Source organism: Hesperophylax consimilis, chromosome 12 (assembly GCF_061612785.1).
Source record: "Hesperophylax consimilis isolate HC1 chromosome 12, BYU_Hcon_1.0, whole genome shotgun sequence".
In the NCBI taxonomy this organism is placed as follows: domain Eukaryota; kingdom Metazoa; phylum Arthropoda; class Insecta; order Trichoptera; family Limnephilidae; genus Hesperophylax; species Hesperophylax consimilis.
The window spans coordinates 23582558-23610469 of NC_142847.1; the positions used below are offsets into that span (position 1 = coordinate 23582558).

The 27912-nt window shown below is 36.0% G+C and overlaps 1 protein-coding gene across 10 annotated transcripts in view; it reads right to left on the bottom strand.

Moving 5' to 3' along the window:
- LOC149419344 (uncharacterized) overlaps positions 1 to 27912 on the bottom strand; it is a 42783-nt gene that overhangs the window by 10524 nt on the left and 4347 nt on the right. For 5 of the 10 annotated variants that reach the window (XM_089638242.1, XM_089638240.1, XM_089638238.1 and 2 more), the window contains exons 4-18: positions 26558 to 26730; positions 24400 to 24501; positions 23383 to 23535; positions 22714 to 22893; positions 21454 to 21642; positions 20664 to 20809; positions 18390 to 18547; positions 17703 to 17826; positions 16360 to 16511; positions 9521 to 9622; positions 7504 to 7731; positions 5547 to 5727; positions 3564 to 3647; positions 2949 to 3032; positions 2016 to 2099 (exon numbers count right to left, since the gene is read on the bottom strand). In XM_089638242.1, coding sequence (XP_089494368.1) covers positions 2016 to 2099; positions 2949 to 3032; positions 3564 to 3647; positions 5547 to 5727; positions 7504 to 7731; positions 9521 to 9622; positions 16360 to 16511; positions 17703 to 17826; positions 18390 to 18547; positions 20664 to 20809; positions 21454 to 21642; positions 22714 to 22893; positions 23383 to 23535; positions 24400 to 24501; positions 26558 to 26730 — 2140 coding nt within the window. The remainder of the gene's footprint in view (positions 1 to 2015; positions 2100 to 2948; positions 3033 to 3563; positions 3648 to 5546; positions 5728 to 7503; positions 7732 to 9520; positions 9623 to 16359; positions 16512 to 17702; positions 17827 to 18389; positions 18548 to 20663; positions 20810 to 21453; positions 21643 to 22713; positions 22894 to 23382; positions 23536 to 24399; positions 24502 to 26557; positions 26731 to 27912) is intronic. The other 5 variants (XM_089638243.1, XM_089638241.1, XM_089638237.1 and 2 more) reach the window with 3 other exon arrangements.

Here is a 27912-nt window from a genome sequence, read left to right on the forward strand (position 1 = left end):
AATAGAGAGCTGACTGCCTCAATCTTAGTTGTTTTGTTTGACATCCAAATGTTGGTAATCTGACTGATTCATTTCAAACATCATTATTCTGATTGAAAAATTGTTACGGAAACCAATATGTACAGACGCGTCCAGATTATTAGACTCAAATAATTTTTTTATACTTTTCAAACTTTAATAACCCATAATTACTATAATAAGGAATTTGAGAGAAAATTTTTTTTTTTTACTATACAGTTTTGTCTCATGTAGTTTGTGTATGCTTTGTGGTTGTCTTTTAGATTTATCGATTGTTTTAACTTTAATTAAGTGACTGATCTTCATAAGTGTCCATTATACATAAAACTATTTAAAAACATGTCAATGTAATGTCACGTTTGTATTATATGTCATAAAACGGATCAAGATCGTGTTTACCATTTGTTACGTAAAATTTCTTAGATTGTATTTTTTACACACCGGGACGATAGTTTAATAATTTGTATTATCTCCTGACATTTAAGGTTTTGTTAAATTTAAAATGGTAAAATTGATGCTATTAGCAAATAATGCGACTCAAATTGCCACAGCGTGTTCCGACTGTAAGCTACGTAGGTATATGGATAATACAGTGTGGACCTCAATGTGTATGTGTAATGTTGCAATGTTTTGGCGGGATTAACTCTTCACTGCCCATTGTAGACAATCAGCTACATACTACCAAAATTGGTATTTTTCCTTTTAATAAACTCTAGTCACTTGGCTCTAGTCAGCTGTATTATAACATTTACATACCAGCCTATACAATTTAGTTCCATAAACGGCCATATCACGGGAAACTTGTCAAACCGAAACAAAAGACAAGTTCTTATGCAATCTGCCAAAAGTGTGGGTAGGCTGGTGTTTGTTTAGTGATTTCGGTAGGTATTTATATAAATCTATTAACATAAAAATGATTTTATTGTATTATACTTTATAGAATGGTTGTTTTTTGGACAAAACGGTATGTAGCAGATTATCTACAGTGGGCGTCAGTGACAGTAAATATTCATGGCAAACCGTGGATGTAATGAGGAACAAATATTGAATTTATTGGTAGATTGGAATGAAAGTGTAGACAAATTAGGTAATTCTGATCAAGAAGGTGACGACTATCGAAGTTATTAAATTAATGGAATAAAAAATTACCAATTGATATTTTGGAAGGAAATTCTCATTCACTCAAATCATTGAAGATATTCAAGCTAAAATTGAAATCATTTGGGGATTCTCAACTAGATATGATTGAAAAAGAACATGAAGAGGGTTTGAATCCGATAAATCAGTCATGTGAACAGATGGCACGTAGATAATTGGCCCAGTTATGAAAAGTGTAAAATGTGAATTGAAGGGTTAACAAATTCCACCGTTAAATTAATTTGAGTATGGAATTATTATATCAAAAAAAAAAAAAAAAAGTAATTTAATTTAGTTAGACAGTAAACTTTGCAAACAACTTTGGCATTGCGGCCCCGCCTTGGCGTGCATGAACGATCCATCACCATTTGGAAACCCTGGTTACCGTATAAAAAGACTAAACATAGAGTTAGGACGGGTTGTTTCGGAGAATTTTAACAATTCTTGATATTTCAACGTTAATTTGCGAGTTCTGTGAAAGATATTTTCTAGTTCTGTTATTATTTCAGTTTTGTCAAGCAACTAGCCTATAATGATATTATATCAGAACTTGAATAGGACTTTCACAGAACTCGCAAATTAACATTGAAATTTGATGAATTGTTCAAATTCTCCGAAACAACCGGTCCTTAATTAAATTAGATGAATAAATTTAAAAAAAACTGGTGTATAACCTACTTCCTAAGATGAAAAACATGTTAATTTGTGTTTGAGTCTATAATAATCTGCACAAGTCAGTATCTCGATTATGCCCGAACTGTGATGGACTACCCCTTTCAACATCATAATCACGTTGATTTGTGTTTCTTTTCTTAAGCTAGTTGTGAAGGGAGAAAGAGTATATCAATACAACATTTTACCTGATGTGAATATTCAGATGCTCCTTCCGCCCGAAAGACTTGGTGCAGTACGTACAGCTGTACGGAGTCTCGCCCGTGTGTTTCCTTTTTGATAAACAGTACCATTAACAACTAATATAAAGATATTTACACCTCTACTTGTACATCTACCAAAAGTGCTACAACTGTACCGAGATACAGTTTGTGAATCAATTTAACCCGATATGAGCCTAAGGCGTGTCATTGACACGCCTCTGGAAGGTTAAAGGTCTACATGGGTTTACAGTTTGTGGATGAAATCACTCATGTCGAATACAATTTTTTGAAAATGTTAGATCAGCCCAGAATAATAATATGTGCTGAGGTAATTTAGAATCACATGTAATGAAAAATAACACTCAATAATTTATGAATAGAATTTGATCAAATTTGTTAATGTTAGATATTCATCATTTGTACTGTGATATTCGTCATACAATTTTAATTATGATGTTAGTAATGTTATGAATTTAATGTAAAAAATGGTATTCCTCTAGTTAATGTATTATTAGATTAGGTTGAATCATACACACAATAGTTGACAGCAAAAATGTGTACTAAATAAATATGGCAGTATAAAATGTTTTATTTGTGATTTTGGAAAACAACAGGAAAGAGAAGGAGCTAAATAAGAAAATATAACTTAAAAATTAAATATGTATGTAAACATAAAAATTATGCTACAGAGACAATCTTTAGTTTACAAAAATCTTTTTTAACAAGTGTACACACGGGGATACCATATTTATTAGGAAAAAAAAAATAAAAAAACGGAGTAAAAAAAATTATTACCGGTGAATAAAAAAAAACAGGAAGAGCTTTAGTACAAATGGTTGGAAAAATAGAATTTGGCTGCTAACCAAAGACTGTCTCTGGGAGAAATGGAGATTGATTCAAAAGAGAAGAAAATCATACCTGATATGGTTAGTCAAATGCTCTTTCCTGCTGAATGATTTGGGGCAGAACGTGCAAGCATAGGGGGTCTCTCCCGTGTGTTTCCTAACCAGGGTAAATACCACACTTTATAATAGCCATGCTCTACACAAATATAACAACACAATAATAATAAAATAGTAAGTTAGTTCACAGGGTTGCTTTAGTACAGCGGACATTTGTTTATTGTTTCTAAGAACAGACAAGTAAGAACTGAAGGCGGACACTGAATAGTAGTTATTAGTGGGGACAGAATAAAATCAAATATTGAAGACAAACAAATCTAGCTAATATAAAAATATAATAGAAACTCTACATAATAAAGTAAGAAAACTATGTAAAATTATATGTAATGTACACTTGAACTGTGCTAAACAATGGCCTCAGATATTTGACTTCAGAGACAATAAGCGACTGTTGAGTTCAGGAAGTGTCCGCATGTCCGAAGTTCAAAATATAATACAGGCGCTGCCAGTATGATTTAAATATGTCTTAGAAACCTTCAGAAAATTGTACATTTGAGTATGTATTGAAGAAGGATGGTTGGTTTGGAGTACCAGGGGTACCGGGGCAGCAGAAGATATAAAGAGTATTCACCTGACGTGGTTGGTGAGGTGCTCCTTCCTGCTGAAGGCCTTGGAGCAATAGGTGCACGTGTATGGGGTCTCTCCGGTGTGAATCCTTTACCACAAAACAATAAAAATAATAATAAAAATAAACATCAAACGCTTTACAGCTTGTCAAGAAGTCTACAAAAAAAAAATGGAGGGCGCTGCAATCACTTAAATGGCAAAAACCAAAATGGTTCATGGGAAAAATAATTTAACTTGAAAAACATTATGATTCAATTGAATATTTTTAACATCAACCTAGATAATATTAGAGATACTTCCTAAAATGAGACTATTTTCAACACCAAATTCTAAGGAAATTTAATATTAAAACATAGCTAAGATAATTCCATGCAAAAGTTTTTTTTGAAAATATTTTTGTAATGTACATATTGAAGAAGTCATTATTTATTAGACATTAATTCAAAATAAAATAATGTGGAACAAACACACACTTTTAGCAATTTTTTTTTTAAATAGCATAAAAAAAAGTTTATGCCATTTTTCCTGTAAATGTCAATCTGTCATATTCGGAAATCGAGGATAAACTCAAATTTGAATGTACTACTAATAATTGTTCTATTATCTGTGTTGCAACAGCAATGAAATTTTGTAATTCCATTTTACTAAATTTCTAGACTTTCTTGACAGGCTATATTTTGTTCTAAATCGTTTGCTATATTATAAGGATTCCAAAACAATGGATTATAAGAAAAGCTTTTGAGAGTTTTATAATAAATAATAATACATTATATTGACATAACGGATATCAAAAATGTGGCAATAGCGTATACGGGGTTTGCTCGTTTCTTTTTTAGTATATCAGCATTGAAAGCAGTCATATTTGATAAACAACACGTGAACACATAAATGATATCACATGAAACAAAAATTCAGGAGCGCTTTGATGAAATGAGTCTTTGTTAATTTGTATTAGCACAACATTGATGTTATCTTTTAGGAGCTATGGCCTTTCTCAATGCAAGTGTAAATGCATCAAAACGGGGGGGATTGATACCCAAAAGGTCACATGCAAAGAAAAATGTCTGTTTACATTGTCCATTTTATTATAAAGGACTAATACGAAATGGACATATATGAATCGATTTGATGGTAAATGTAATGAGATTAACTGATTTTGCAAAAGGCAATATGGCATGAAAAGGTTGAGCTGTGATAGGTCACATACAAAGAGGACAAACAAATCGGCTCTGATTCTATAATAATAAAATGAAATTATCATCACCTTTTGTTGCGTCCGGCGACACGAAGGCGTCCAGTGGGCGTTGCCGCTAACTAAACACAAATCTTCCCACGGCTGGGCTAGCTTCATGGTTCATACAAGTAGTACACAAATCTTCCCCACGGCCGGTCTAGCTTCATGGTTCATACAAGTAGTATTATACACAGCGCAACAACCGGGTGAGAACATCATGGCATGATTGGATGGGGGTTAGGGTATGGTCCATGTGTGAAACTTTACCATAAAGCAGTATTTGTTTATCTTTAAGCAGACATTTTTGCACTCAACAATTGTCAGTAAGTGATTCATATACATATTGACACATCTGATACCGTATATTCGACAATAATATGCACATAACAGTATAGCTCTACCCACTAAATAATAATACACAATATATACATGACAATATATACATAACAATTAGACATAGAGAGGTTTTGACCTCTTAAAAGGAGAATGCCAGAGCCAATTCAGAGTAAAAATCTTAATACAAAAGGTTCAAAGATTGAGACACCAATGACTTGAATCATAAAATCACACAATAATATATTTTTACCATTAACTGAGCACGATTTTATGATTGCGGTCCATTTAAAAATCATTACAAAAAAAAAGACATGAAAACGAACTATTCAAATAATGCAAACCATATTTTTTTTTCTACAATAGATGGATAATGGCAAACCATAGAAAATTTAGAATATAGAAGGGTGGGGTTCCTACCTGACATGGTTGGTGAGGTGTTCCTTGCGGGTGAAGGACTTGGAGCAGTACCCACAGCGGTGGGGTGATTCGCCCGTGTGTTGGCGAACGTGATTGGTTAGGTGTTCCTTGCGCGTGAAGGATTTGGAGCAATATGTGCATTTATGGGGTGATTCGCCCGTATGCTGTCTCACGTGGTTCACTGTGGAGAAAAGGATAAAGATAACATAAGAAAAATACAATATTGTGGTGATTTGGCATATTCATTTTGGGTTGTTCGGTGTAGTTTTCAAACGCCTATTATAATATTTTTATTAATTTATTTATTACATTACATTAGATACATGTATATAGCAAAAATTACAAAATAATAATATTGCATTAACTGTGTAAGTATATTAAAAATAAGTACAAGTGTTATTATGAATTGTCGATATTAGTTCCTAGCAAGGCAGATTGCCCGTGATTGATCCGTGGCCTAATTCTAAGAGCATCAAAGTGGACTTTTGAATAATACGGCATTAACCCCTTGGGCAAATTTGGGAGTTATACAGGGTGTTCGGGGATAAAGTGCGTTATCTTCAGGAGTTGATTCCACATGATGGTAGAAGTAAAAAAGATAAATAACTTTTTTAGAAATTCCTGTTTATTTTCCCATACAAACAATTCATCTTTGTAACCTAAAAACTACCTTAAAACAATGGAATTTCGAAAAAAGCTATTTAATTTTTTACTTCTAATATCATGTAGAATCATCCATCGAAGTTAGCGAACTTTACCTCCAGACAGCCTTTATAGTTTGGGAAATAATGCACACACCACCGGTGCTGCAACCCTTGAGAGTTTTGGCTGCCTCAACTTATGCTGTTCTCTACAGATCCTTATGCCTAAATCTGTGGAATAGACTTGCCTCCACTCCTTCGGCCTTTGTAAGGTAATTACAGATAATGATTCAATAACTCACCTGGGTGTTCCTTCCTGGTGAAGGTCTCGGAACAGTGGCCACAGCGGTGGGGGGAGTGTGTTCGGGGTTGGTTTAGAGCTACAATGACTCACCTAAGTGGTCCTTCCTGGTGAAGGTCTCGGAACAGTAGCCACAGCGGTGGGGGGAGAGTGTTCGGGGTTGGTTTAGAGCTACAATGACTCACCTAAGTGGTCCTTCCTGGTGAAGGTCTCGGAACAGTAGCCACAGCGGTGGGGGGAGTGTGTTCGGGGTTGGTTTAGAGCTACAATGACTCACCTAAGTGGTCCTTCCTGGTGAAGGTCTCGGAACAGTAGCCACAGCGGTGGGGGGAGTGTGTTCGGGGTTGGTTTAGAGCTACAATGACTCACCTAAGTTGTCCTTCCTGGTGAAGGTCTCGGAACAGTAGCCACAGCGGTGGGGGGAGTGTGTTCGGGGTTGGTTTAGAGCTACAATGACTCACCTAAGTGGTCCTTCCTGGTGAAGGTCTCGGAACAGTAGCCACAGCGGTGGGGGGAGTGTGTTCGGGGTTGGTTTAGAGCTACAATGACTCACCTAAGTGGTCCTTCCTGGTGAAGGTCTCGGAACAGTAGCCACAGCGGTGGGGGGAGTGTGTTCGGGGTTGGTTTAGAGCTACAATGACTCACCTAAGTGGTCCTTCCTGGTGAAGGTCTCGGAACAGTAGCCACAGCGGTGGGGGGAGTGTGTTCGGGGTTGGTTTAGAGCTACAATGACTCACCTAAGTGGTCCTTCCTGGTGAAGGTCTCGGAACAGTAGCCACAGCGGTGGGGGGAGTGTGTTCGGTTACACACGCTTAGTAGGTACCAATCGTATCAGATCTTTGCGAGATGTTATAACCGAACCGAGTTTTTGCACTGTCGGAAATTTTGTTGGTTGCTTGGTGTTCGGAAGCACTTAATAAACTGGCCGCTACTGCTTCCTGGCGAGGGACTTTGAACAGTAGCCACAGCGGTGGGGGACTGTCTTCTGGTTTGGTTTCAAGTTACAATGACTCACCTAAGTGATCCTTCCTGGTGAAGGCCTTTGGACAGTAGGTGCAGCGGAAGGGCGTCTCGCCCGTGTGCTGCCGCACGTGGTTAATCAGGTGCTCCCGCCGAGTGAAGGACTTGGAGCAGTAGCCGCAGCGGTGCGGTGACTCGCCCGTGTGCTGGCGAACGTGGTTCAGGAGGTGCTCCTTACGCGTGAAGGTCTTGGAGCAGAAGTCGCAGCGGTGGGGAGTCTCACCTGATACGAGAAAAGAGTTATGTAGTGCGGCAAGCGAATAAATCGATAAATATTTGGGGGTGTGTAGTTTTTTTTTATTAAGCTAGGCTTCAAAGAGCAATCGTCGAACATTTCACTAATAATGTATTTGAGAAACCAGAAACACTAACATTTTGGGAATTTCTGGAATAGAAGTGAACTACCAAAGCTCATTGTCATCTTTAGCTTATTTACATTGTATTTTAAATCACTCATTGTGATAAAAGTACAATGAAAAAACAGTGATTGTTTTAAAATATATTTACAAAGCAAAAAATGGAATAAATTATTATGTCGACTGCTCCAAAATTGAATAGGAGGACCAATTGAAGATTTGTCTAAAAAATTGTTACACCGTAACCAGTCAACAATGTAATTAAAGAGATAGAAAGTGATATTTTTTATTCAAAAGTTATATGCTATTACAAATCTGCATCATCTCTTTTAGCCAAATAATAAGTTGGAATAGTTATAAAATTGAATATTATTATGGATCAATTTTTTTGTTTAAGAGGAAACAGAATTATAGTAAATTTGACATAATAGTAAAAGTTAGTTGATGAGAATTAAATAAGAATTGAGAAAAAAATAATAAAAAATACTTAGAATTATGCCTGATATTTTTGTAAGCTTTTTATTGTCCCACTGGCTATAAAAAAATTACCATACTTTCAATTTTGAAACACAATTTCAATGTAATGGTAATTGTTTTTTTATGGCTAATTAGATCAATACACAAGGTGTCTACGGGTAAAGCACACTAAATACAAGGGTGATTATACATGCTAGTACAAGCAAGGAAGATAAATAACTTTTTAAAATTCTAATGTTTTAAGGTAGATTTCAGGTTAAAATTAATTGTTTGTATGGAAAAAAAAATCTTTACAGACATTTCTGAATGGGAAAAAAACAATGGAATTTCGAAAAAATTATTTATTTTTTTCACTTCTAATATCATGTAGTCACCTCTCGAAGTTTGCGCATTTTACCGCCAGGCTCCATGTATACAAAATACAAATTGGGAATTTAGATAAATAAATTACATGAGAATAGAATTGTCAGGGTAATTTTGAAGAATAAATACTTGCATAAGTGAAAATAGTATACTGATACATGTATTCATATAACTTGTCTCTAGATAGATTTTATTGCATACTTATATTATTCAGGTATTCTTATATTTGCTAGAAAGCAGAGAGTTAGACAATGAGAAATAGATTAATGAGAAAAAAATGTTTTAAGAACATAGGATTGATGGCAGTGACAATTTCATGCTCCCAGAAACCAACAGTGAATTAATTGGCTGATTAATTTGGTATCCAAAACAGAATCAAGTCCAAATATAGGATTTGTAAGTAGGCACTTCAAAGGATGAACCTAATTTGCATTTAACACAAAACTGGCAGAGCCATAACCCAATCCAACCGATATCACAACATGTCAGCACATGCCAGTATTTGATACCAATTCAAGAAAACGAAAGAGAAATAAATGATAATGATATAATTCTTCACACAGCTAACGAACGATTAAATCTAAGTTTGAAATCCGCAACTGTCGTCAGTTTGTAATGGCTACTGACAATACCAACAATTGCAGTAATTTACTTCCGACATGAACAATAGATAGTTGCAATACCGCCTGACAAGCAAACGATAGACATGTCATTGAAGTGATTGTGACTGTCGCCTGATTGGTGAATTACCGGTGTGCCACATGATGTGATTGGTGAAGTGCTCTTTTCTGGTAAATGACTTGCCGCAAATCTCACATCGGAAGGGCGTGTCTTCACCGTGCGAGCGCATGTGGTTGACGAGGTGCTCCTTGCGAGTGTACTTCTTGCCGCATACCTGGCAGTGGTGGGGGGTCTCGCCTGCGGGACAACAGGCAAACCAACCTCAAACATACTCCCCACAAACAAACAAGCCCCCCGTTTCCCACACGATGCTTCTACCTTTTGCATGATTACCTACTATCTACACAGGTAGATCTTCTCAATTCTTTTGTTCTCATTATTGAAAAATGTACCTTCTTTTATACAAGTTTAGTTTACCAGAAATCACATGAAAGAGTATAGGTCTAGATCGATTTTTAACCTTCAAACTGCTGTATTGTTTGCATAACCTTAACATTAGAACCTTGCAAGTCTTTTAGGTAAAGGAGAATGGGAAGTTTTGGACCAATTCCTCAATAGAAATAATAAATAACATGTATTTATTATATTATACACAGATGGATAGACATTTTAATCTGTTCAATATGTTGGCCATTTTACGCAATGTATTCCATCATGCGGCACATTTTAACACAATGCAAGTGTATCAGTGAAACTTCGTGGATCCCAATATAAATATGTGAACTCTGCGAAGCTGTGTAGATAAGGTTAAGCAGAATATGAGTTACTATGGCGGCTTATCTCAAACGTCTGCACGTTCGGAGTTATACTATCTTGAAAGTGATCTTAACCCCTATCGTGCGGCTGGCTACATTTGCAGTCCAGTGAATATAACTGCCTTGAGGTGCACTGCAGTGTGCAGTGTATGAAAATTCCAAAGGTAAAAAGATCATTTTGTAGAAATGTATCCATTATTTCAGATTTATTTTTCAATGCAAAATCAGGCATTTAACCTGCCTCATAAGGGTTAATCTAACATGATGAAGATCACTTTTAAGACAGTTTACTCCTAAAAGGGCCACAGTCGTAAAGGAACTAATGTTTTAATTAAAAAAAAACCTATCCAGTGGTAAATCAAATATTAACATAGACTTCATAGTAATAAGGGTGGGCTCGGGTCATATACATTTTCACCCATTCTCCTTTAGAGGGGAAGAAACAAAACTTTCACAAAAAAAAATCTGTTTTGAAAGATATTGTTTTTATTTTCCCCTGGATATTTTTCTAACACACTTACAAGGTCTTAATATTAATAGTAAGGTGACAACACATTAACTTGAACCCATAATTGAAGATGGAAGATTGATGCATCCATACATTTATAAATTGGTACATACAATCATAAATTAAGTTTGCCAGAGTATAGAATCTTTACCCTATAATAAGATTAGAGGATAGATATATAATAAGATTAGAGGATAGATATATAATAACATATAATATGTATATTTAAGTATCCAAGTCATTGAAAAAATAATAAATGTCGGTAATTATTTAGTAAATAATGAATGTGTGAACAGAACAACCGTTGCAGAGAAGAGTTGTAATCATGCAAAAGGTAGACACCTTTCTTGACAAGAAATAGTGTCAATCAAAGAAAAGTTATGGCGCCGAGTAAAAAATAACAAACAATAATCCCTAATTGTAAAAATAAAACCTGTCCCACAAACGACACCTCCTCTTAATCTTATGGCACTTGTACTTTACCTTTGCAATGTTAGTTATTTAAAACATCAGAATATCGCTGTAACCTATCCTAACCCTTAGTAATATTGATGAGTCGTGTTTGAATATTTTACACAATGATTTCAATGCATCACTGTGTAAATATGTATTAAATAATAAAAATTATGAAATAAAGAGCATATTACTGTATAAATTAATATTATTTTTCACAAAGGAGCGGGAGGAATAGAAATAGGAAATAAAACGCACTTTTCACAACCATTCTCGGGATTAGCAGAAACTCGGAGGTATCCAGGGCCAGGGGGTCAACCAACGTCAGGGTCAGGGGCAAAGGCTTCATCTCCGGAGGATCCATGACTAGTTTTGAGATCGATCCTCACACAAAACTTCAGCTTGATTTATAACTTCAAACTGCCGTAACACGACTGTGTGAAAATATAACGTTACGGAAACTACCGCCTTTGTTCCAAAACGACTACGTAAAATATATCCGATTTATCACTTTATACACAATTAAAATGCTTTATTTACAATGTAAAAGCATTGAGAATGTTTATAATGGAAACGAAAAGTATAGATTGCCGTGAAACCAATTATACACACGAAAACGTAATATTCTTTTTTTTTACTATTGCATGCGGGAGCGTCCTTTTTTCACAGGATCGTAATATTTTTCAACGCGATGCCGGAAACACTTTAAACTTGCACGGTTAATTTTATGAATAAGATGTATCGCGTTCACAATGGTGTATTAAAGAATATCCCAGCGAAAAATGGAACAATGCCAAGTCTGTCGCTAATCGAAAGTTGACAAACTCCTATACACATAACCGAGGCGGCCACACATATTATAATACACTGTGTACGCCTAGCCGTAATTTATATCGACACGAGATGGCTGCGCGACGCTGAATTTTATTTACGGGGTTCAAATTTCAAGCCGCTTTGAATATGTGGTGAAAATATTGCGCGAAATATTTGTTTAAAACAGAAAAATGAAAAGATGCTTTGGCGAACGCGTTCTTTTGGCGTGCGTCGCCATTTTTTGAACTGTCAAAATCGGTGTTGCCATTGTCGGAACAAAGCTTCCTGTTTAAAAATAACTGAAGGGGCATGTTTGAACACAAGAAAACCTCTCACCAAAATTATTCTTGTTTGTATGGAATGGAAAATTTACAATCTAAAGATGAACAAGGGCTTTTTATACACAGTTTTAAAGGGTAAAGAAAACAAGGAAAAAGATTGCAAATTTTACCAGTGGTAATAGAATAACCGTGGAACAGGAACTCTAGTTAGATTAGTAAACAAATATATTTGTAGCAGGAGTATTGCTTTCCTAGGATGATAATATTATTACAATTCATGGTGGTCTTCTATGTTTCTGGTCACGATCCAGCTCCTTGTTTTCATATTTGAAAAAATAGGGATTATTATAATAAGACGGGAAGAAAATTACGTACAGAAATTTTATTATAAATTACAGTTGCTTCTTATAACAATTTAATAATCTATGAAGGAATCATTATATTATATTATCACATATAAATTTTGTATGATTAAAACGATGTGTATGTACTGATAAAGGTTGTGTTATTTTATTTATTGGTAAAGTACAAATACCAAAAGACTTACCAGGTTCCTAACTTGTCTTGACTAAACACGCTCCGCCAAATAGAGATTTGTGGGTTGAAAAGTGAAGATATTTTTAATGTAAATGAGCACGAAGAAACAATTTAGGATTCACTAAAAAGGAGGCATCTCATCTGAAACTTACATATATGACGGGGCTTCTATTGGTGGATAACTAACTACACTAGTTACAGTGAAGGAAATATTGCTAAATAACAAACATATCAGGATTTTGTGATTCTCCACCAATATATTGCATATTGATTAAAAATAATGGCAGGTAATCTACAAAGCTCGAAGGATGTGCCGCTGATTTGGTTGAATATCATATCATTTATATGATATCCACTTGAGGGATATTTTGCATATTATGGCAAATTTGGAAAAACGTTAGCGATCGCTTGTCATACGTAGTGTGCCAAATTTATAGGACCTAAAACTGGGTGGATTCATTGGCTTTAAACTGCAGTATGACTTCATATGTTTCCTTATTAATATTTTATAGAATGATATTAATTAAATAATATGATCAATGTATTATATTTATAAAGAGATATACATAACCAACCACCCAAGTGGATACAAATGCTATGTGAAATGGTTTAAAATATATTTTTTTGGGATTGGAAGGCATTTAAAAAAATATGGTGGTTGGGTGTCAAGGAGTTATTAAAAAATCAATGGTGGTCAAGTGTCAAGAAGTTATTAAAAAATTAAATGAGAAACATGAATGCGATAGTAATAGAAAAAAATGAAGTACATAACCGCCACCTAGCTCAAATTTTTTTCTCATGAATGTATGGGTGAACGGGTATGTCATCAAAATGACAATTCAACACACCTCAAAAAAGTGATATAAAGTCATGAAAAGTGATGAAACAAAAACTATGTTAAATAGGTTACATAGGAAACTATTAAACCTAGTTTTTGTTTTATCACTTTTAAAGACTCTATATAACTTTTTTTGGTGTGTTGAATTTTCATTTTGATGAAATATCATGGAACCGAATGATGTATCTACATATACTTTTAACAGAATAATATGAGATACCTATAAGTTTTGCTGTAATTTCAGATTGGCGGCTTACAACAGAAATAACAGGTTTCAGAAGATTTTCTGAGCCAAAATGTTGAAAAGTTGGGTTAACTCAAGTTTTGAAATATTGCTATAAAACAGCTTATTGCTCAAATTTTTTTTGGTTATTTCATATTATTCATTATTTACTTATACTTACATAGATATTCTAACAGATTCCAGAGGCTTCAGATAGTATGATAGAACAAAATGTTTCTGGCAAATACGCTTTTTTCCTAACTATTGATCACTAGAAAACCTGAATGCGATGTTGCGACATTTTAATTACTATCATTATTAAACTTTTGTAAAAAAAAACTTTCATCTTTCCAAAGGAATAATGACTGGTTTGATAGCTGACTACACCAGCGCCAAAGGCCGATTCGAGCGTTAGAGATTACATGCCATTATATACACAACACAGTTATAATGTTCATATTGAATTTGGTCTCACCTTAATTCCATAAGTTTATCAACAATTCATAGGGCCTAACCTTCTGTCAGTGGCACTTTAGCGTCAGGTCTACCTTTACTTCTAGTGAGGTCTACATTTGTTTTAAACGCATAGCAACAAACAGTTTGTTATATTTAGGTTAAGCCGGGATCCCACCTCATCTAATCAATGATGTATTTCATAGAACGAACTGTTTGAAAATGGAAAGGAATTATTGCACGTTCACACTTGCTCTATTCTATGGTCAATTCTACACAGAATATAACAAAAGATGAAGTTAATTCAACATTGGATTTCTATTTCTATCGGTTGCTCTATGGCATAGAAATATGGCAATCACTGATCTATTTCATAGATTATATGAAATAGTTCATTGAATAGATGAGGTGGGAACGCGCCATTACCTAGGTTAAATTTTACGGAAGATATTATTTTCATCACTTTTAATGACTATGTTTATCACTTTTCAAGTGTCCTGATTCTATAGAAATTTGTGGGTAGACCTCACTCTGAAGTGACACCCCTTTGTCGTGATTATTATAGGTCGCGCAAAGAGAGTTGACCCGAACATAGGATTGTATGAATGGGTCCATATGGACCACTTCTGAATCACTGAAACACAGCCTTTTGTCTTGCTTACGCCTATTCATTGTTTTTAGCAAAAAAAGCGACAGCAAGTCATCGTCTTAGTTCTTATCTGCCCAAAAGACCAATTAGGAAATATTTTACAGAAGGAGGTTTTCTTTCTTTATTTCAATGAAACATTATAATAGGTGTTTTAAGATGAAGCTAATTACGTAAAGGCAAAGATCACATTAGATTATGTAATTCTTAGTAAAGTGACTAATTATCGTTTCTGGTACTTTAATTTTTAGTTTTTTAATATGGAGATTAAACAATTTGCTAATTGGTCATTTGGACAATTAATAACTAGGGTGACTAAAAAAGGTTGTTCGAAATTCAATATTATAAAAGTTTCACAGTGCTTTATTTATATATGTATATTAAAAATTAAGCTTTACCATTTCACTGGAATTTTCTTTTCTGAAGACGATTAACAAATTTGAAACATGCTCTATGCAAGAAATGCTCTGCGTTTGTGTCAACTCTGGCTGCAATACCTATAAAAAATAGAGACTCGGGCCTCTAGAATAAACTATTCAGGTTTTGCCATCGTAGTTACTAAATCCTCAAATAATATTGCGTTAAATAAATGTCTCTCGTAAAATTATCCCTAACTTCTTCAGCTTTAAAAATACTTTTCAGTACTATTTAAATAGATAACTCTGATATTTTTAACCCTTTCTCACCTGAACTATAGATTTAGAACATTTTTGGTGATGTTTACCAGACTTATTGAGAAATTCGTTTAGTATTGAAAAAGCCTGTCAAAAAGCAGAGAATCATTAAAATATACACATAAATCAATGCATGCCTTCTAAATATCAAAGCCCATTGGTCAATGAAATATTTTATTAATTTTATTCTTACTGTGCGCTTTGTTTTGCAAAAGAAGGTTATAATAACTAGTAACCAATGGATACAGGCTTGCTTTGGGTCGTAGATGATAGAAATAAAGGAAGATATCGCACGGAAATGTGCCGACTGTCGCCAAGCTACTACCAAACTACCTACCGCATAGGTAAAAATAAAGGCAGGGCGCCGTTGTGCGTAGATGAGATTTGCAGTAGCATGGGTGAACAATGTCTGCGACACTTTTATGCGCACGGTTTCATACTGATAATGGTTCATGGCCCATCTTCCCAGTTTCTATTATCTATGCTTTGGGTAGACATCTCAAAAAATGTAATTCAAATCGAGAACTGATTCAGAAAGGGTTAACTATCAGAAATCTATAAGGCAGGCGTGCACGGGTGACTTTTGTCAAGACAAGTTTCAAAATCTATTAAAAGTGACTCAAATGTCACGTCGCCACGGGTGCACTTGCATATACGCCTACTGCAATGAATTTTGAAGTGATGAAATTGTTGCAGTGACAAAAGTCACCAGTTTGTGCCTGGCCTAAATGTTGGCAATAAATATATTTTTTTAAAAGAAACACTAAAATAATAACAGTGGGAAGGTACTTACCCGTGTGCCACATGACATGGTTCATGAAGTGCTCCTTCCTTGTGAAGGATTTCTTGCAGATATCACAGCGATGTGGCGTGTCGCCCGTGTGCTTTCTCACATGGTTGACCATGTGCTCCTTGCGTGTGAAAGTCTTAGAACAATATTCACACCTGGAAAAATTATACGTGTAATGGCGGAATTTGAACATGTAGAAAAAGGTTTAACGCATCTGGAGCAACCCAATATCCTTTTTAAAACAGGTGAATTTTTAGTGTGCAGGACAATAAAGGAAGAATTCTTCAAAGCATCCTAAACTGTGCAAGATACTGGACAGAGATTGATACATACTATAAAACATAATACGAGAATTTATTTCCGAGTGGTAGTAACTAGCAGAGTCGCACTTGTGAAAACTCAATTATTATAGATTACTGTATATGAATTATATGATATGTAATAGAATTATGTATTACTGAAACAGCTTAAGCCATGTTTAGTGATTCGATCACAACAGACTGGTTCTCAAATATTTTCACATTCCCCTTTCTTAACCTACTGGTTCAGGGGTCAAAGTATATATCTTTTAAGACGCTTTCATCAACATCATCGGTGTTATAACCCTGTCAATCTCTCGCCTTCTCCCTGGAGTTCTTTATGTCTAAACACGGCAAGTTCAAGTTTTATTTGAAATTTGATAACTGAACTAACTCTGAAGATAGGCTGCCCAGTGCTGTTGTTCATAGTTTTAAGTCAAGATTAGAAAATCTATTCACCCTTTTGTACGCTAAAGGCCTTACTAATAATCATGTTAAAATTTTTATAGAACTAATAAACAACAATTTACCCTAAATGAGTGGTTTTTAATCAGTTTATTAGTAAGGGGATAAGTAATTAAAAATATCTAAATGTTTCCAGAGTTTATTAGACAGTAATGAACCAAGCTGTCTCTCAGTGGGGTTGTGTACGAGATGGGCATTCTCACATTGGTCGATTACCACTCAAGTTCCCACCTATCTTTTGGAGACGAGACATAACTGGAGGAGCCTGTCTCCTTCCATCCAGAAGGATTTTCAGGACTTCAGGGTAAGAGACGACATCATCTTGCAAAGGTATTGCTCTTTTGGTCCTCTATTAATAGGATAAGCTGCTTCCGCAGCCACTGTGCTCACACAATGCAGACCATTAAACATGCGGTCAACGAATGCATGCTCCATTTATTCCCCAGCGGGATTGATGAGGTGCACAGGGCAACGCCTCAGGCTCTCGACTGACTTGCAGACTTAGATGTCCCCCTCCCACCCCTTTCCACCATACGAAAGAAGAAGAACATTTACAATGTGCAAGTAGTGGGGGTGCATTACCTGTAAGGGGTCTCTCCTGTGTGGCTCCGCATGTGCGTGTCGAGGTGCTCCTTTCGGGCAAAACTCTTCTGGCAAGTGGTGCAGGCATACGGCTTATCCTGGGCATGACGCTTGGCGTGCCTCTCTGTCAGAAATAAGGACAAAATTACTATCAGTTAAGTCTCTTCAAATTGGGAAAAATATGCAGTATGTTTTTTCAGTTAATGACGAGTCGCAATAAAGATTGACAAGTGCTGCTATTTATGCTGTTTAGTGCAGGGATAACTCTCTGAAAGTGACTTTATATGGAAAAAAAATCCCGAAAGTATTAAATATAATATTAAAGTAATGATTTTGTAATCCCAATCAGGGAATACATTCTTAAAATGACTTCCAAGGTCCTCCTTACATATTGAATAAAACATAATAAAAATAAACTTAACTTACAGCTATAATATTAATCCTAGTACAATCATATACCATAGTGAATAGCTAGCTAACTAACAAAGCATTACTTGAGTTGACTTCTACTCTCCCCCACTTTCATCAGCCTCAAAACATTCCTCAAATACTTGGGAATACTATAGTTCCATGGGCTTCAGGAAGTCACCACTCTCTTCTGCATTATTCTACTGCTCGAAGTGTGGATTATTAAAATTGTCTACATTTCAAAATATGTACTTTTAACCGTGAGTGAAAAGAACTCACCAAGACTGGCGGCATTGGCGAAGACATGGAAGCAGACGGTGCAGGTGAACATGGAGCCTCCGAGGTGGCACTTGCCATGCCGCGTTAGGTCGGCTGCGTTGGTGAACGCCTGTCCACACACCTGGCAAGTGAAGGGCTTTCTCTCCGAATGGTATCGCCTGGGAAAAACAAATAAAAAACAATTCATATTTGGCGAGTTTCATAAATATTTTAGTTTTGTGAAGGGTCAGCAGTTGTGTAATATTAAAGTATATATATAGGCTGTACACTACACCCAGCTTTTGAGAGGCTAACTTAAATTGGACTTTGGTGGAGCCCCTCTGCCTGAGATGGTCACTTGAAGTCCATATTGCTCGCCATACAAACCCATACAGACCTGTCACAACTAAAAAGATGATGTGCTATAAGTGTGGGCGTGGCGACGATATGCACTGTGATCTGCTAGCCAGGCTATATTTACCTACGGCAGGAGGGGTTAGAACAATTTACGGAGCGCCATAATTACGCGGCTGTCATCTGTCAAAGTGACAGATCCCATACAAAGAAAAGATATTAAGCGGGAGTCCCCCAATTGATCTGACCCCCTCTCCCGAAGAATATAGCTTAGTGTGTCACCCCAATATATAATACATACATGATACGCCTAATTTATGCGCGCATAATATAGCGTGATGTGTCTAAGGCTTAAAATAGGATGGGAACCTTCCTAATTCATCTTTATATACTTTTATAAAACTTCTTTTAAAAATTAGCAGATACCATATTTTTATATTTGGTTTAAAACTTCCACTGAAAAAGTAATATTTTGTTTTCATTTCATTTATCGTTTTTTTTTTGTAACTTTATAAATGTAACGTAATAAATTAATTTTATATCTTTTATCTTCAAAGAAAATGTACACATTCATTTTATGCTTTATTCTTAAACCATAAAAATGTTGCAATAACTATGCGCAGGCTTTTCCTTATGATACCATACTATTATGTGTATAACTGTTCTAATATATCATAACTCACAATTAAAAAAAAAAAAATCGACTCATTTGTGTATGTGACACAAAATCACAAAGCCGCACATTTTATACAAAATGGCTGAACGCGAGACTCGTGAGTCTGACAACAATTTAAGTGAAAATAAGAAGCTAAGGACGGGTTGTTTCAAAGAAATTAAACAATTCATCAAATTTCGAAGTTTATTTTCAAGTTCCATGAAAATTCTGTTATTATGACAGATCTTTAAATCAGCTGGCCATTAATGATATAAAAACAGAACTTGCATAGAACTTTCACACAACTTGAAAATTAACTTTGAAATTTGATGAATTGTCAAATTCTGTGAGACCCTAAAAGCACAAGAGAAACAATATGTACTATTTTTCTTAAATGTGTTTTTTAAACCCTTGTAACTACAGTGGTACCTCGACATACGAGTGCCCCAACATACGAGTTTTTCGAGCGAGCGAGTGATTTTTTGCTTTGAGTTACGAGCGAAATTATAAGAGTTCGGTTTAGCAGGTCGGCCGGTAGCGCGCGTGCGCGGCCACGCCCACCACGGCTAGTGAATCAGTTAGCAGCGTGCTCCCGCTGTGATTAGTTGTGTTCGCATTTTGTCCGGAACATTCTGAGAGGGAGGAAGAAACAAAACTCCTTGGACATGTTTTTTTCTAAACGGCCTACAGGTGAAAGCGAGAAAAATGTAGCGAAAAAGGCAAAGACCAGTAAGGATATCTAATTTATTTATTTACATTCTCTTTTTTGTTTTTGTACAATAAATATTTGTCATTTATAAATACGTTTTTACTATTCAAAACCACGTAACAAAAATAACTGGGGTGACATTTTGGGGGTTGGAACGGATTAATGGTAGTCTAATTGTTTTGTATAGGGAAATCTGCATCGATATGAGTGATTCAAGATACGAGCAAGGTTGCGGAACGAATTAAACTCTTATGTCGAGGTACCACTGTATTTATCATTTTTCTTTTACCTAGGCCCTCTTTTAAAACAGGTCTTCACATGGTTCAGTTTAACCACTGAACACAACACACAAAAACACATGAAACTAAAATACTTTATTTTATTTATTTTGAAGGTTGATAATAATAATAATAATTTTTATTCCAGGATGTGGGGAGGTTAGTGCAATCCCACGCGTCTCATATATATATACATATTTTTTTGTACAATAGGTATGTGAAAAATGAAAAAATATATGAAGAAGAATAAATTAACAACAGAGTACAACAATGCAGATCGTGGTCTTGAGTTTGTTTACCTGTGCACGATGAGCTGGTACCGGTACTGAAAGATTTTCCCGCAGAGGTCACAGGGGTGGGCCCCCGGTGGGCCCACGGAGGGGGGGCTGTCGCTCTCCGATATGTTGCTAGTCCCCGCCTCCACCTCCTCTGACTCCGATAGGGCCTGGGACAAAAGTATTAGTGTTAGAGGTTTCATAGTGTTAGCAACAGTGTTTATCATCGCCGTTCAGGCAACCAATCCACATGCACGAGTTTTGAGAACTCTAAATTTGAATGTTGGAGAAATAATCTTATTTGAATGATTTTAATTTTTTTCTGGTGACCGGATACCTCATCAAAATCACAATTGAACACACCTATAAAAAGTGATATAAAGTTATGAAAAGTGATAAAAAAACTAAGTTAAATAGGTTACATATGTAACTATTTAACCTAGTTTTTTTTAATGACCTTTTAAAGGTGTGCTGAGTTGTCATTTTGAGGAGTTATCATGGAATATTTTTTCTATTATTACGCAAAATACGCCAATTGAAATAAAATTAGATAGAGACTAGGAATTTGAAATAAATTGTACAGCGCCCTTGGGGTGATTTTTCACAAAAACAGCGCTATAAAATTTTTATTATTATTTTTTACGCGGGTAGGTAGGCTTGTTTATATGTTTATTGACATTTCCTTTGGCTGGCGGCAATTTTGGTGTTACCCCCGAAAGACTAATTTTATAAAAAAAAAAACTCCAGGCAGTAGCACTCTTGCAAGATGATACACACTAATACTACAAATTGATACTTGCAAAACTCATCTTACCTTGGGCGGCACAGATTCGGCAGACAGCTTCCCGAAGACCTCATGGTAGGCCAGCAGCTGGGAGAACTCCTCTGCATTGACCTTGAACTGCAGGCCCTGGAGGTCGTGCTCAGAGACACCCCCGGCCGATATCTTCACCAGGGAGCCGTCGGCCGTTCGCACATCCATCAACTGACCGGCTTGGAGATTCTGGGGGAAATAAAAAATGTTATGATGTTTTTTTTAAATCTAAGGTTGTAACAATCGCACAAGGCCTAATGAGTCCATATTTAATTAGCTTTATTTATACAAGAAGGCTTGATATTGCATTTGTACTGAATTTTAAGTTAGCGGTAGCTGTAATAGTTACTATACACGGTGTCCGGAAACTCGTAGTACAAGCGGGAAACTGGAGAATCTACACCACATGGGGAACCCAAAAAAACATAAAGTTTTTTGATTTGAGCATTTTCAAAAAAAAAAAAAAAAAAACCAAAAAAAAATATTTTTTGGCTATTTTAGGGTTAAAGTTTTTTCTGGTGTTTAGGGTTGAATAACAGATGTTTTAACCCTGCAGAGCAGAAATATTTTATGTTTACACCGGGTTAAATGAAGGGTGATTTCAAAATAATACTTCAAATCCGAGTTTTTTCATTTGTTTTACTTTCAAATAGTTTTAATTAGTTGGGTACTTTGATCTTCAGTAATAATTTATAAGAATTTGATTAAAAAAAAAAAAAAAAAAATCAACTTCAAACTCGATTTACTCGATAACGAAAGCTCAAATAAAAAAAAAAATATACTACAAAATCGACTCCAAATGTGATGTAGATTCACCAGTTTCCCGCTTGTACTACGAGTTTCCGGACACCCTGTATACATAATAATATAAATTAAATCACTAATATGATAGCAGCCAAATATATATCATAGCAGCCGATTATAAAAAGTGTGACCCATCTTTGGTTCTTTTGATAAATTTACATAAAAAATTGCCACACAACACATACAAACGATTCTGAGAATAGTTAGAAATATACCAAATTGACAATAATTAGAGTGAAACATAATTATGTAGTAGAAAGTGAAGGGTATTTGGGATTCTTTATAGAAAACAGAGGAGCTTGTTTAAAAAAAGACAAATTTAAATGACCGTCACTGCTAAAAGGATGATGGAGGGGGTAATGGTTTGATTGGTGAAAATGACTTAGACGCCGGTTTTATTATGTGCTTTGAAGAAGGATTTAGCGAACGAATAATGAATTTCTTGTATTCCTTTACCTTCAGGTCTGGTTTAGAGTCGCCCTTCTGCTCCGGTATGCTGAAGTGCCCCATGACCTTGGCCTTGTCCTCCTTGGAGGAGCCCTGCTGCTCTATGGAGGTACTGCCGTCGGCGTTCTGCGTCACAAGGATGCTGCCCGACTCGCCAGAGTGTTCTAATCTGACTACGCCGTCGATCACCTAAAGATTAAGTTATAAATAAGATTCCCATTCTTTCATTTCATATTTCAGGAACCTATATGTAGAAATGATATCCCTGAGGCATATGAATGGTAAAAACGTGGGGATTCGGAAAGAATGCAAGACTGATGTGCAAGCATAATGGATAAGATTAAGGAAGGAACGCTTAAATGGTTTGGGCATGCAGAGCGGATGACTGAAGAAAGGAGTGTAAGGAGAATATATAACGAGGAAGTGTGCCATGTCAGGTAGACATGGCACGATCAATTGAATCAAATACTTGAGTCGAGCCATATCAAGAGTCAGAATAACAGAAGAGACAATGTATGAATGAAAATGAGGAGTGTCTGACAAGACAGAGTTTTGTGGGGGGTCTATCCTTTCTGCCTACCCCTGCAGAGAAATGGCGTGATGGTTAGTTAGTTAGTTACCCGTTCGTTAAATTCAAATTCCTAATAAAAGCTATATATAAAAAAAAAATGTATATACCTGCTGGCCCACGATCTGCGTCAATTGGTGGACAGTGAGGGATTGCACTTCCCCATGGCTACCTCCGACAGTCATGCTTTCTTCCTTCATCCCTTTCTGACTATTTTGTTCCACCACTGTCACCAGGCCATCTTCACTGACTGTCAACTGAATCTGAAAGGTTTTATAAAAGAAAGAAATAAAATCAATTTCCGAAATTTCTAAATTGAGTTTATTTATTTATTTATTTTATTTATTTATTGGATGATTTTTATAGCGCCGCTTTTGCGAAGTATCACCTCAGGGGCGCTGTACAGTTAATGCAGATATTACAAAAAAAATATATAAATATTACAAATTGAAATTGAAATTAAGTTAAATAAAATGAAGTACAGAAACAGGTGACACGGAGATGGAGAATCTGCTGCAAGAATCCTAGGTGGTGAGGAAACTGGACCAGCTGCTGCAGCGAGAGAGTCCACCGCGTCCACCAACAGTGCCAGCACGAGATTCGTCATCCTTCCAAGTATGTGTCTGCTGCTAATAGAGCGCTGACACATTGTCTTCTCATGGATTCCAGACCTTGGCAGCACCGCTGTGACATTCGACGAAGGTAGAGGATGGAGACTCTGCAGCAAGAATCCCAGGTGGTGAGGAAACTGGACCAGCTACTGCAGCGAAAGCGTGCACCGCGCCACCAACAGTGCCAGCACGAGGTTCGTCATCCGTCCAGGTATGTGTCTGCTGCTAATTAAGCGCTGTCACAGTATCCTCACATAGATAACAAACCTTGGCAGCACCGTTGTGACGTTCCATCTCCTTGTACACTTGTTTCTGGTGTAGTGTATGTAGTGTAGTGTATGTATGTGTTTGTAGTGTATCGCAAGACGTTGAAAGGAGAGAATGAGGCAGTCGAATCCTAATGGATTGGAGACTCAGCTAGCTGATGGACTGATAGGTTTTGATTGACTGTCTTTTACAAATCATGCTTAGTGAAAAGGTATGTACTATAAACCTTAGGGAATAAATAGTTTTTACCTGTTGATTATTAGTGTGATGCTCCTGTGACCGAATCGATGAATTGTTGTTCATCATCTGCTGGGAAGACATAATGGTTTGTTGCTCATGGTGGTTTGAACTCTGCAAGAAGAACTCATAATTTGGTGTCAAGAGAACAGTAAACATATTTTTTAATAATATTCACAATAAGAAACTCCAGTGACTGCATATATATGAATATATTTTTTCAACATATTTTTTTAATGACATTCTAACTTAAATACTAGTATAAGTTTCTTTCATCTCGTCATTAATGCTATTGTATTGAATAATGTATTGAGAGTGCAAAAATATATCCACTTATAAATACAGCACTTGATAAAGAATTTACCAGTGATAAAAACCTGCATAACTACGAAAGAAATGGTTTGACGCCATCAAATTAACTTAGGTTCAGTTCACCTACGTGATAAACAAGAAAAATGCTTTGTTATTACTTAGGTTAAGTGAATTTTGTTCCGGGGATAATAGTTTACAGTATAGTTTGCAATAATAGAAGTACAATAGTTTAATTTAGGTGGTCTAATAAATTTTTGCTATAAATTTAACGTATATTGTAATTAAAGTTTGTTTACCCTTTGGTGATACAATTGCATATTTTCTTTTTAAATTACATGATAGTTTCTAGAATTTTTCCTTTGTGGTACCAATTATGCTAGAATTATCATAATCAACAATGATAATATCATATATATACGTAATATTATGTAAGCAGATTACAAAAAAAAAAAATTATTATGTTTTGATTTAGACCAGAGGTTCCCAAACTTTTTTGCCCCGTAGACCACTTGCCAATTTTTTTTTTTTCCATAGACCCCCTGCCTGCCGAATATTCAATTTTAATAAAACTATTAACGTCCCATGTGATAATCATTTTTTTTTACGTTAAAAGATTCCCTTCCCTTGCTTGCCCTACAACCGGGTGGCGATATAGTTCCTCTGTTTTTGCATTGTGCAGACAGGGGCGCCCTTGTGAGGTATTACACCAAATGAAAATGGAGCAGGATAAGCAACGGGAATTTCTTTCTGTAGCTGGCCATACAGAACTACCCCTTAAGTTCTTTGTTAGCGCTTATTCCGATCAGTTCTTCTTGTCATATGATATCCGATTCTTCAACATTCCATTTCCACAGTCAAAATTTCCTCGAACTTGGTTTTGAAGTCCGTGTGAAGTACATCTAAATGTTGAACGTCATTATTACCCTGGACGTTTTTGAAAAACAAGTTGGGAAACTAGAAAAATTCGCGGCTTTAATGTGCAATGTTTTGGTTCAATATATTAATTCTGACGAGAAAAGGAAGATAGACTATTTATATACCTCAATAAACAACTTTACGATATATAAACTAGTAATTTCTCAGTCTATTATTAGTATTGCGTAAACTGTGTTATTTGTGTTAGGTGTATTGTGTCATTTACGGAACTCCTAAATATTGAGTTGAGGTAAATGGGGGTCCACTCGTATGAACCACTATTTGAATCTCATGGACCCCAATTTTTTTTCTCGCTGACATAGACCCCCAGCAAGCCGATATGGACCTCTAGGGGTCCATATAGACCACTTTGGAAACCTCTGATAGACACTAACTTCAAAATATTCTTTATAAATAATACACCATTGATCAATTGTACATCAATTCCTAATATTATCATTAATTTTCTAAAATATTAATTATTATGGGCGCCTAAATGATATTTTAATTCCATCAACAATGAAATCTTATAAATACAAACAACATTTTCATCAGTTCAAATGTTGACATTGTAGACCATAAATATATTACTCAGATAGACTAGTTGGTTGTGCTATCAGAATCAGCAGATTCAGTCATACTAACCAAACGGTGTGTTTCAATGTAATGGTGTTTTATTAGTATTTAAATAGTGATTAATAAATCCCACATATAATAACACGTAAAACTTGTATATTCAGAATCAGCATTTGTTGATCTGTATGAACATATATTTTTTTAAGCCTTTATGTTTTTCACTGGAGTTCCTTATTATTCTCATTCAAATTATTGTTACTCTAATTGGACTATTAACTGTGAAAGTTTGCAAACTCTCGTCAGTATAATTTAATTCTAAGTAATTAAATATTGCCAGTAGGTGTGAAAGCGTAATATGGTAGGGTACCTGGTGCTGCTGCAAATGTAGGTGCTGTTGTTGTTGTTGCTGATTTTGTTGTTGTTGATTCTGCTGTTGCTGGTTGTGTTGTTGTTGTTGCTGTTCGCTGCTGTTTTGCTGTTGCTGCTGCTGCACCTGCAGCTGGCCGAGCTCTTGCGCCTGGGCGAGGGCTGCAGCCACATCTGGAAGATAAAGTCATGAGAGGGTTGTTTACTGACTGTGCACGCTTCAAGAACGGCAAAGTGTTTTTCTATATTGAATGATCTGAAGGATATACAACACCAAATAAGAAGGAAAAGCGTAGGAATAAAGATGCTCACGAGGATATTTCAACAATGCGGTCTGCTGGTGAAGACACATCTGTTCCAGATGTTTTGCAAGCATCTAACCTTGCCACATGTGACTGAAGATGACGCTCAGGGTGCAATATAAGATTGCATACAGAGTAGTTTTATGTTCCTTGGTAATGCAACATTTTGCAAATGTTTGCGGATGGAAGGGTGCATGGTTATGTTTATTAAAGCTTCACAAGTGAAGCTTATAAGTCAAAGTGTAGATATATACAATACTGCCAACACCCTTTTCAAATAGAACACCATCCAATAAGAGGTCCAGGTAATAGAAACAAAGGGAGATATGGCTTGACTGTCACCGAGTGATGATCAAACTTATCGTTCAAAAGCGGCGGAGCCAATGAAAGTAATACGTTAGGTGTGTAGATAGAAACAAAGGCAGGGCACCGTTGTGCCTAGATGCGATTTTCGGTAGTATGGGTGAACGATGTTGGAGATACTAATGGCTTGTCCACGAGGTGATAGTATTTGGTTGAGTAGTTAGTGGTAACTAAAGCACTGACCTGTCCTAGCTATCCCCCCCCACGCGCCGACGCCCCCACCTCTACTAGAATGCGCGTAAACCCTATTCCACCCAGCTAAAACGTTACTAATTACTTGTACCGGACAGCAGATGGATGTACCTAAATAATTAAGAAAATGAATATTTATCTATTATCACACATTTTACGATGCCGAATCCTTTGAGGCTTATCTCGCACGATGAGTCATCTTCATAAGATTTTAAATCACCGTACACGTGTCATGTCGCCATTTCAAGGATAAATTACTCGCACAACAAAAATTTGGGAACTTAGTAATTAATTCTCGGCACTTTGACGCATTATAATATTTTGTTTAGATAAAAAAATAATTGCTTCACATTAACATGCGTAGAAAATGTTGAATTTTAACCCAATAAATACGCAAACAACTGGCTCAATCAGTCAGTTGTCCAACGACTTTCGTGAAGTTGTGTTTCATTGCAAATCCTTCCCCAAGGTCCGAGAGGAAACCGGCATTTTACAGTCA